At 39.3% G+C, this 11662-nt stretch overlaps 1 protein-coding gene and 1 pseudogene across 1 annotated transcript; both read right to left on the reverse strand.

Moving 5' to 3' along the window:
- Positions 1 to 1448: 1448 nt before the first annotated feature.
- Positions 1449 to 4707, reverse strand: LOC137713528 (cytochrome P450 CYP736A12-like). The gene is made up of 2 exons (XM_088683631.1): positions 3975 to 4707; positions 1449 to 2429 (listed from the first exon to the last, which is right to left on the reverse strand). Exons 1-2 carry the CDS (start codon positions 4701 to 4703, stop codon positions 1599 to 1601), a joined length of 1560 nt encoding a protein of 519 aa, XP_088539757.1. The 5' UTR covers positions 4704 to 4707; the 3' UTR covers positions 1449 to 1598.
- Positions 4708 to 9227: 4520 nt separating this feature from the next.
- On the reverse strand, positions 9228 to 10744 carry LOC148691067 (cytochrome P450 CYP736A12 pseudogene; annotated as a pseudogene).
- Positions 10745 to 11662: the final 918 nt, after the last annotated feature.

Genomic DNA, 11662 nt, shown 5'->3' on the forward strand with positions numbered 1-11662 from the left:
GTAGAAACAATTGTATATGCTATAAAATAAATATCGTGGACTCGCAATAGCTAGCAATAATGTGGTTCAAATTCACCTTTAGCGAGAATCGAATCTAAGACATCTCACTTACAAGTAAAGATAAATATCACTAGACTGTAGTACTAAATGGCATACCCAATATTCTATTAGGTACGAGATTTGATAGTTAATTAATCTTTGTTAGTTGAAATTAACATTGATTATGTATAAACTGGGGCTATCCGACTGAATGATTATGTATAAACTGGAGCGAATTATGAGTTTCAAGGAGTAAAGTGAATTACAAGAAGCAAAGTGAGATTAAAATGAAGTTTCAAAAAAACGTAGCCAAAAATAAGCCTAAATGTAATATATTTGAAGAACTTTCAAATGGCACCTTGAAATGATTGTATTTAGAAATTATTTGGTTAGTACCTTTGAAGGGCATTTGTAGTGTTTTAGTAGTAACATGTAACGCTGAAATAGTTCATTGTTAGTGTGTTGGCAATACATTTATAATAATAAGTCTAAAGTTCTCTGATGCATAAACTTCATTATGAAACTTTTAATTCAGGCCTCCTTCTGTTTTAGGCCTCTGTACTCATTAGAGTAACTCCACTAGGACCAATATCCTGATGGACCTTTGATTTTTCCTACCCAATAGCCCGATTTGCTTGCTCCAACCCATGCAGGTGTGCGGGTTGAGGGGGAGGGGGGGGGCCGAATGAGAGGCTCGACTCGAATTGGTGGCCCGAGAGCCTGAGGCCGAATGATGTATGGATGACGTCAACTACATTATAAAATTAATAAAAAAATTTTAAAAAATGTAAACAATTAATAAAACATCCGAAATTTAAAAAAAAAAAAAAGTTTTAATTTTTCTATAAATATCTTATCATTATCTTCCACCTTATACTATAATTTTATATTTTCTCAAATACTTTGGGTTGTAATTTCTTATTTAATGAAACGTGGTACAACGAGACCGATTAAAAATCATATCCGAAATTTGAAATAAAATTATTCTTTATTATTTTATAAAATAAAAAATACTAATATTTTATTACATATTGTCATGACTATTCAATTTAGGGGTGGAGATGCAAAAAATAATTACTTTTCATTAAAGGCAGTTACTGTTCATTAGAGGCTATTCAATAGGAAGTTACCCTAAGGAGCCTTGATACGTTGGAGTTGCTCTTAGGTGATGCTGAAAGTTGCTTTATTTTCTTTAGGAAACTTTTATACTTGGAACATTAGAATTATGTTGCGTGCTTTCTTTTAGTAGAAAGGTTACATATCCAATACCAGTCCAAATTATTATTAACTTTTGTAAATGATAGGACAATCTATATTGAACTTAGGAAGGGGGATTCAAACATGGAATCTCGAGTGCAAAACGAATGTTCTTAATTAACTAAGTTATAAGCCACTTGCATCAATTCAAATTATTGGGTAATATTTTTGTTTCTGTAACATCTTCTTGTCTTAATAAAGTTCCATATTGACTAAAAATTAAAATCCAAAGTATACAGTTAATTACTGTTTATTTATGCCTAGACACTGTGTGTGTGTGTGTGTGTGTATGAAGGTCGATTTTATAGGCGGTGCGTTGGCATGGCAAGCAAGTGTTTGGCTTTCGACAACGATAAGCCGAACTTTTCAGTCATGTCCAAGTCTTTAGGTAGCATGCCAGTTGGGAGCTCCCAGTTGAAGCAGTGCACCAAGTTTCCCAGAGCTAGACGAACTGTGGTTAACCCTAACTGCATAGCAGGGCACCCTCTTCGACCAGAGCCAAATGGTATGAGCTGGAAGTCATGTCCCTGCAGGTCAACGTTACTATTCATAAACCTTTCAGGGTAGAATTCTTCCACAGTATCTGACCATACATTTGGATCTCTCCCAATGGTCCAAATATTGATGAAGACTCTTGATTTCTTGGGTATGTGATATCCATCAACTATAACGTCCTCCATGGATTGATGAGGGATAAGTAATGGTCCAACTGGGTGTAGCCTTAAGCTCTCCTTGACCACCATGCTCAAGTAATCCAGCTTTGGCAAATCACGTTCTTCAACCATTCGATCCATCCCGACCACACTCTGGAGCTCTTTTTGGAGACGTTTCATAACTTCCGGGTGCCTCAAGAGTTCGGCCAGGGTCCAAACGATTGCCGTGGCTGAAGTGTCAAAGGAACCAGAAATCATATCGAGTAAAATGGCTTTGGCATTTGTTCGTTCGAACATGTATACTTCCTCATCGTTGGGGTTTAATGGTTGGTGGATTAATGAAAGCAGCACGTCTACAAAGTCCTTATGATGATTGCCTTGTACTTGCTCACTTCTAGAAACTTGTTCATGATCCTGAATTATCTTTTCGAATAGTTGGTCGACAGTCTTGCTAATTCTCTTCATGCGCTTGGTCAATCCCTAAGAGGAAGTAGTTAAGATTCCATACAATCCAATCAATATACGTACTAGTCTTCTACATGAGTACTCTAGCCATCGCTATTTTAGTCTATCGCTATTTTAGTCTAGGCAATGAAATGGTCAAGACATGCATGCATATATAAAATGGCGGCAATCACGGGATCATGTGCAAACCCTTATTACAAAAAGAATAATGGTAAGTAAACAAAGTTTTGAGACTAAATTTGCATACCACATGATGTGTTATCAATATGAAATAAGTACGTTAATTAACACTTAAGTAATAATTCAATTAGCAACAACCATGTCATATGGTTTACAAAATTTTGTTTAAAATTTGGAGTACCTAGCATTATCTAATACAAAAGGCTTTTCACGTTGGTTATGCTTAGTTTGATTCATACATATATATAATAATCAAGTAATTTGAGTTTAATTTCGATAACATTACTGTTATATGGGCAATGTGAGAGAGATTAAATTTGGAGACAAAAAGTTGATCATTAGATTATTACTTAAGTATTGATAAACGTATTCATCCCTATTCGTAACACATCATTATGTTTACAAATTTAGTCTTCATAACATTACTAATTATAAGCCTCAGAATCTGTATCCACTCACTACCAGCATTTTATTTTTTGAATTTTTGTAAAAGACTCTTTTAATGGTAAAATCCTTATTAATATTACGTCTTCCATGAAGGATAAAAGAAAACCATATAATTTGTATACAGTTGACTGCAAAAAATTAAGGCTCCTAAAATAATTAGGGGTGTGCTATCCACACACCTCATTTTACTTCTCACGTACATCTTAAGAATTTCTGTCCGTTAATCTTCTTTAATTCATCCGATCCAAAGGCTGAAAATTAAAAATATGTGTGAGAAGTAAAATGTGATGTGTAAATATCACATTCCAATAATTAATTGTAATAGAATATCCCGGCCGGCGTTGAAAATATCTTGCCCACTTTTTTGGTCGACAAATTAAACTTGACAATGGAGCCAAATTAAGCATAAGATAAGAAACCGTGTCAGTGTCACTGCCCTCAGCGGTGATAATATCAATGTTTGCAGCCTATGGAAATGGACCATGCGAATACGATATGATCTTTCTTTTAGCAGTGTGTGGATGCGACTTGTGAATCATGTCACCAACAAACAAACAGACGATGGAAGCCCGCTGGCTAACGTAAACAACTAATCCTCTAAGGTTAGTAGCGTTGTGAATTAGTTACTGGCTGATTCACTTTCCCTAAACTATGAATTAACCTTGTTCACTTTACTTTGTTGACACTGCTTCTGTTCCTGTTAATGTACCATCCATCCAAAAATTTTCACGAGGACAGTGTTAAGATCAATCATTTATACTTGCATTTACTTATTTCAAACGTCTTGTGTTTGTTCTTTAGCATTTCAGGATCAGTAGCGTGCAAGCAGTGATTCTAAATGTTTCCACTTTATGATCTTGCTAGCATTTATCTGGTTTTATTGTTGATTCATGCATGTTACAATTTGGTAATTAAGGATGAAGGGTAACATACCTGAAGATCAAGTGGAATAAGGAAAGGCACATAATCCCCAATGTTGAAAGCTCCTGACAAGAACATGACCTCCTCTATAATCCCCTTGAGATCAAACATATCATTATTTTTTCTCCCCAACACCATCCTGTACGTGATTCCCACAACAAGATCACTGACCTTCTCACTAAGATCAACCACCTCACCCGCCTCCGCAGCTACCTTCAGGGACTGCACCAACAACCCTACCTCCTCCCTTCTCAACGGAGCAAAAGCCTCGATTCTCGAAGGAGAAAGAAGTTGAAGTGTGCAGAGCTTTCGAACATGGCGCCAATATGGACCATATTCAGAAAAGGCCATGGCCTTCGTGCCGTAGGACATGTGCTTGGAGGATTGGAGTTGGGGGCGGCTAGCGAAAATGGTGTCGTGGGTTTTAAGGAATAGCTCGGCGGCTTTGGGGGATGAGACTACTATGGTGGTTTTGCTTCCTAGGCGCATGGACATTATGGGTCCGTACTTTTTGGCTAGGTTCTGGAGGCTGCGGTGTGGGAGGTTGCCTAGCATATGAAGATTGCCAATGATTGGCAGAGCCCTAGGGCCAGGAGGCAGTTTTTGGCTTTGCCTTGAGGAGGCGTTGATTTGGATGCGGAGGAGTGACCCTAAGAAGGTAAGGAAGACAAGGATTAGGATGGTTGTTTCTGAAGGACTCATTTTTTCTTGATTTCTGGGTGAGATCACGAAATGGGACATTTGGACATAGACTCATTTAATTGGATACTTATAGAGAGTGATTCAAGATCCAAAGACTGATTTAAATATTACCAAATGGAGTCGAATCATGTATGTGAAAATGGGAACTTTACCCTAGTACAAGCAAAACAAAATTTTACTAACTCACAGAAAAAATCAACGTTACATGAATTTTTTACGAAATTGTTATTAGCAATCTCATTCTGCACTCCTCACAAATGTATTTTTCTTTTTATTTATAAATATATAAGCAATATTTCGACTTTAGATCAAATTTCAACTGTCCGGATCCCAGACTAGGTGAATTAGATGAAAAGGGATCCGGAATAATGAATTGTAATAGAATATCCCGGCCGGCATTAAAAATGTCTTGCCCACTTTTTTGGTTGGCAAATTAAACTTGACAATGGAGTCAAATTAAGCATAAGATAAGAAACCGAGTCAATGCCACTACCATCAGCGGTGATAATATTAATGTTTGCATCCCATGAAAATGGACCATATGATCCTCGCCGGATCTTCTTTGTGAGGATTCTTCCCGAATCCTCCAATCATATTCGTTCATCATATATCGTATGGTTAATTTTCGTCGAGTACTGTTTATATTCAAATTTAATAAAAAAATTATAATAATTTCTAACCGCATGATGTACGATGAACGGATGTGATTTAAAGATCTCTAGAATCCTCGCAAAGAGAATCCGGCAAGGATCCTCACTCCCATACGAATACGAATACGATATGATCTTTCTTTTACCAACGTCGGGATGCGACTTGTGAATCATGTCACCAACAAAAAGACGATGAAAGTCAGCTGGTTAACGTAAACAGCTAATCCTCTAAGATTAGTAGGGTTGTAAACTAGTTACTGGCTGATTCACTTTCCCTAAACTATGAAATAACCTTGTTCACTTTACTTTGTTGACACTGCTTCTGTTCCTGTTCATGGATCCATCCATCCATATATTTTCACAAGGACAGTGTTAAGATTAGTTGCACAAACGTGAGCTTACATTTTGAACGTCTTGTGTTTGTTCTTTAGCATTTCAGGATGTACCAACCCGTCCCGGGATTTACGGAAGAAAATGAGTATTTTTGTATTTTCACTAAGTTTGGGGATACTTTTCTTTTTAAAATTGTTTTTTAGTCTTAATTGGTGAGCCCAAGGGGCCCACCCCCTGTTTTGTTCCCCAGTTTCTTTCCCTTTCCCTTTTCTTTTATTTTTTTTTCTGAAAAGTCTCTCTTCTCTCTTTCTTCCTCTGTGATTTCTCCATGACCCCTCTCGGTGCTATTTTCTCCGACAAGAACACACACACACACACACCCATGTCCACACCTATAGCTCTTTTCTAACCCCGTGGTTGTGTTTTGGACGTCAAACCATGAAGAAACCACCTCGGAGACATTTCCCAGTTTTCCGGCGAGCACCGCCCCTTTCGAGGCAATTTTCGGCCAAACCACGGCGAGTTGGCCGGCGTGCAAGGTATCAATCTCTTCGTCTCGCTGAGTACTACAACTTTCCTTTTTGTTTCACCCAATTTCATTGAGTATTGAAGAAGTTATACTCATTTGAATCTTACCCAGTTTCCGGTCGACACCCGTGGCTTCCAGTCTGTTTTCCGGCCAACTCTGACCACGATGATGGGAACCAAGGGTATATTTCGAAACCTTACCTTCGGGGCTTCAATTTGGTATATTGAATGACATGTTTTGGTTGAGTTTTGAGCTCCATCGGAGCTTGGGAATTCTCCGGCCGGGGCCTTCTCCCTCCTTGGAATCCGACGAACCACCAAACCCAAGGCCTTTGGGCCTTTCCTACCAAGCCCAAAACCCTGGGCAGCCCAACCCAACATTTTTATTTTTTATTTTTCGTTTTGTTAATTTAAAGGCCTTTGGGTCGTTTCCTTTAGGGCTTTCGGCCCGTTAACCCTAAACCCATTAGACCCAAACCCTTAGGCCCAAACCCGAATCCAACCCAAGTCCAAACCCTTTAACCCAATCCGGATCCAAGCCCAGACCCGTTTAACCTGTTGACCCGGACTCGGTCTGACCATTGACTTTGACCGTTGACTTTTTGGGTTTTCGTGCGGGACCCCTCCTAGGCTAATTTCGACGTCCTGAACCCGTTTCCGATGTCTGTTTTCCCAAATTCAGTCGTTTGAGTAGAGTTTGACTAAATGTACCATTTATGTGCTTAGGGGCGTTTATCTGTGGCGTTTCCTTCTTCGCTAGATGGCGTGGCTTTTCGACGGCGAATTACTGTGAGTGGACCCCTTCTAAAAACACATGTTTTGATAGTATAAATGCATACATGAAAAGAATGATTTGATGATTATGTTTTATGAAACCTTTTACGTGATAACATGCTTACTAAGGCTAGTTTGAATTATTACTATTTTTCCTATAACCCATGTTCTTATAGAATATCTGATGGATGATATTTAGAACATGTTTAGAACACCTCTTTATAGTATAGATGATGCATGACTTTATACAATGAAGTTGGTTTTCAATATATGTATGTTCACTGGTTTTGTACTTACCTAGTGGACTTTTCCGCTACGAGACGTAGGGATAGATCCGGTCTGTCCCGGGCGACGGTTTGGTGTTGGCATAGGGCTTGGAGTGTGTTTTCCTCTGACTGTCTGCTCAGAGACGGGAAGCCGGCATGAGGCCTGAAGAGTTATCGGATATTCACTAGTGTTTATTATTTATGCGAATTATGATTTGAGACATTGTACGACATGCTAGGTTTCGGAAAACCTATGTTTATCATTATATTTGTGTTTTCATAAAACCTGGGGGTTAGTATGTTGATAACTGTTTTATTATATATATATATATATATATATATATCAACTTGGTCCACTCATGTTTGTTTTGCGCCCCCCTTCAGGACATAGAATTGAGGCATACAATCCCGACGTCCAGGCACTTCCGCATCGGCATCTTCAAGTCCTCGTGGTGTAGGACCCACTCGCTTGTTTCATTCAATTTTATATTATTTTCTTCTAATGTTCTAGATTAGAGAGATGCTCTGAACACGGTCCTCATTTGCATATTCATTATTCTTTTATATTTATAAGCCTTATTTATCCCTTGTTTTTAGCATTTGCACTCAATAAATGGCTTTCGTCACCCTCGGGTGTCGCCCAGCACGTGCCTATCCTGGTATTCGGGGAATATCAAGGTCGGGGCGTGTCACAGGATTAGTACGTAACGTGCATGCAGTGATTCTAAATGTTCATACTTTATGATCTTGCTAGCATTTTTCTAGTTTTATAGTTGATTCATGCATGTAACAATTTTGGTAATTAAGGATGAAGGTGTTGACTCTAAAAATTACAAAACCTACGTGGTGCGCAAGCCGAGTAACTAATGAGCTAACTACGTCATTCGGTTGATGCGGGGCGTGCCAACTCGTCGGCCGAGCTCGGCCAAGGAGTAAAATTTGTTGATGTTGCGTTGAGCTCGTTGCTAACTTCTTTATCTTGCGACTACAATTGAGGAATGAACAAATCTCAGCCTTTGGATTCTTGAGTCTGAAGACAAGGCTGCTAGTTCTGCGAAGTTCAATATCAAATTCGGCTTTCAATGTGTCGAATGTAGTAACTTGTAACACCTCACTTCGCAAGAAGGCTAATGAGATGACACATCTGCCAATAATGATTCGAAAATCCTTCTCGACCGAGACTTGGATAGATAACCAGTCGGCCTCGACGCAGTGCTATTTATCCAAACTGAAGATGTTCGCCGCGGTCGGCTGATTCTACGACAATAGTGTTGTTTATCCAAACTGAAGATGTTCGCCAGTTGCCTTCACAATGCTGTTTATCCAAACTGAAGGTGTGTTGGCGAAAAAAGAAAATAAAAAAATCTCAAGGTGTTTGAGAGGTTTGTGTAGAGCAGTTGTGTGTTGAATTGGAGGTCCCTCAAATGTCCTCGGCCGCTTTGTATTTGTAGGGACGTGCCTTGATGAACATGCTGTGAATTTGTTGCCGTGACTTAGGAGTATCCAATCGGAATAAATAATATTCCTATGAATATTATTCCAAAGGAGCAACACACTTTGATAATTGTCGTCCACCTATGATAACCATGCAATCAGATCAATTTACAAGCACATGGAACTCTTCTATAGCATTTTAAATAACCGTGTAATGTTTAGACCTATATTCATGTCCAAGTGCATGCATTTGGAATTACCATTCCAGATAATCTTCATTAAACTTCCGCGTGGAGACCATAAAAAGCTCCTTTTTTCATGCCGTCTCATCCATGCAAACCATTTGCAAATCAAATGTCACGATATGATCCTGATCACCATCATCCACCTACTGCATCATTTCACCTTTATCCAATGCAAGCATTGATTTTAAATGAAATTAATTCATTCGTAATTTGTATTGCCGCATGAGTCGTACAAACATCCCAAACCCGTTTGAACTGTACCTCCAAGTTGGAAATATGATTTGCCTCATCACTTATCTTTAAACAACCAGCTGGATATAGCTAATATTAGGCTTAGATAATCTAATACATATTAAGAGATAATATTATGATTAAAACCACAATATTATCCCTTAATAATAATTGAAAATAATCTCAACCACTTTATCATCCAACAATCTAAAACTCTACTCATCCAATGGCCACGATTGCTCATGCTGATGATGTAAAATCGGATCCAAACAAAAGGGTAACATACCTGAAGATCAAGTGGAATAAGGAAAGGCACCTAATCACCAATGTTGAAAGCTCCTGTCAAGAACATGACCTCCTCTGTAATCCTTTTGAGATGAAAAATATCATTATTTTTTCTCCCCAACAGCATCCTGTACGTGATTCCCACAACAAGCTCACCAACCTTCTCACTAAGATTTACCACCTTGCCCGCCTCCGCGGCTACCTTCAGGGACTGCACCAACAACCCTACCTCTTCCCTTCTCAGCGGATCAAAAGCCTCGATTCTCGAAGGAGAAAGAAGTTGAAGCATGCAGAGCTTTCAAACATGGCGCCAATATGGACCATATTCAGAAAAGGCCATGGCCTTCGTGCCGTAGGACATGTACTTGGAGGCTTGGAGTTGGGGGCGGCTAGCGAAAATGGTGTCGTGGGTTTTAAGGAATAGCTCGGCGGCTTTGGGGGATGAGATTACTATGGTGGTTTTGCTGCCTAGGCGCATGGACATTATGGGTCTGTACTTTTTGGCTAGGTTTTGGAGGCTGCGGTGTCGGAGGTTGCCTAGCTAATGACTAGCAGAGCCCTAGGGCCAGGAGGCAGTTTTTGGCTTTGCCTTGAGAAGGCGTTGATTAGCATGCGGATGAGAGACCATAAGAAGGTAAAGAAGACAAGGATTAGGATGGTTGTTTTTGAAGGACTCATTTTTTCTTGATTTCTGGGTGAGATCGAGAAATGAGACATTTGGACATAGACTCATATAGTTGGATACTTATAGAGAGTGATTCAAGATCCAAAGACTGATTAAAATATTACCAAATGGAGTCAAATCATGTATGTGAAAATGAGTAATTTACCCTAGTCAAAGCAAAACAAAATTTTACTAACTCACAGAAAAAATCAAAGTTATATGAATTTTTTACGGAACTGTTATTAGCAATCTCATTCTATACTACTCACAAATATATTTTTCTTTTTATTTATAAATATATAAGCAATATTTCGACTTTAAACTAATTAAACCGCAAAGGATGAGAGTGAAACTCACCAGATTCATTCGCGCCTATGCAGCTACGAGCCTTGGCCCACCTCTGCAATCTTATAAAGTTGGTTGAAGAATTTGAAAAAACTTAATGACGAATGGTAGTACGAAAGTTGATTGAAATTGATGGATACGGAGACCGTTGGAAGTAAATGTAGTGCAGTTTGGCGCCGTTGGGTTTGGCTTACGCGTCTGTCTGGCGTCAGTGGCTTGTTAGCATCATGTTCTGCACTTCTAGGGTTTTAAGGTATATTTCACTTTCACAGGGTGGGAAAAATGGACAATAACCAAATTATAAGTAGACAAATCGCCGGAATCTGCAGAAAATGGCCAGTTTTCCAGGGAAATTTGAAACACTCATATCTCACTCATTTCTCAACCAAATTCCACGATCCATATGAAAATTCATCTACTCAACGAGAGTAATCCAAAAATGGTGGTTAGAGGTCTCACCTTGGCCTGAATAAGTGGGAAATTGGCAGGGATGATGTAGGTCCGTTTTGAAGCTCCAGAACCTCCGTTTTTCTTCAGTTTTTCATGAAACAAAACCCATCACTAGGTTCGTGGGAGTGAGACGGTCACAAATATGGTGATTTTGGTGTAAGAAATTCGTTGGAAAATGGTGTGGTGGGCTTTCTGTTTGGACAAAGAGAGGGGTAGAGAGAAAATGTGAGGGATGATAGACGGGAAGAGATTGACCGAGAGAGAGTTTTCCAGAAAGTGGGGTGGGTCTCACGTGGCACACCAAAGAAGGCCACATGTGTTTCCGATAAATGTAAAATGACGAAATACCCTTGGCGTTTTATAGTTTTGTTATCAGCTTTGAATTATTTACGTTTGTGCTACGTGAGCGACATGTATTATTTAAATACGTTAAGAAATGTAGAAAAACAGGAAATGATAAAATACATTCACGTAAAATCCAGTTTAGCACAACAAAATAAGGGTGGGCATGGGCCAGGTCGGGCCTAAATTTGGAGGGGCTGGACCAGACTCGCTTAAAAAGGACATGGGACAAGCAAGGCCGGGTATTGCAAATTTGATTAGTGGAACATGACGTAACTCGGGCCGTTTGAAACGGGTCGGTTTGGGATGGGTCCATGGGTCCTTTTTTTTTTTTTTCCGATTTTGATCGCCTCCTAGACTCACCATCCTCCAACTCGGTCCTCGACATCAAGACCCACATCCACTTGCCGTGCCGTTTCCAAATCTGGTACAAAACCATAAACCCAAGTCA

Source organism: Pyrus communis, chromosome 14, assembly GCF_041283825.1.
Source record: "Pyrus communis isolate YQ-2024b chromosome 14, ASM4128382v1, whole genome shotgun sequence".
In the NCBI taxonomy this organism is placed as follows: domain Eukaryota; kingdom Viridiplantae; phylum Streptophyta; class Magnoliopsida; order Rosales; family Rosaceae; genus Pyrus; species Pyrus communis.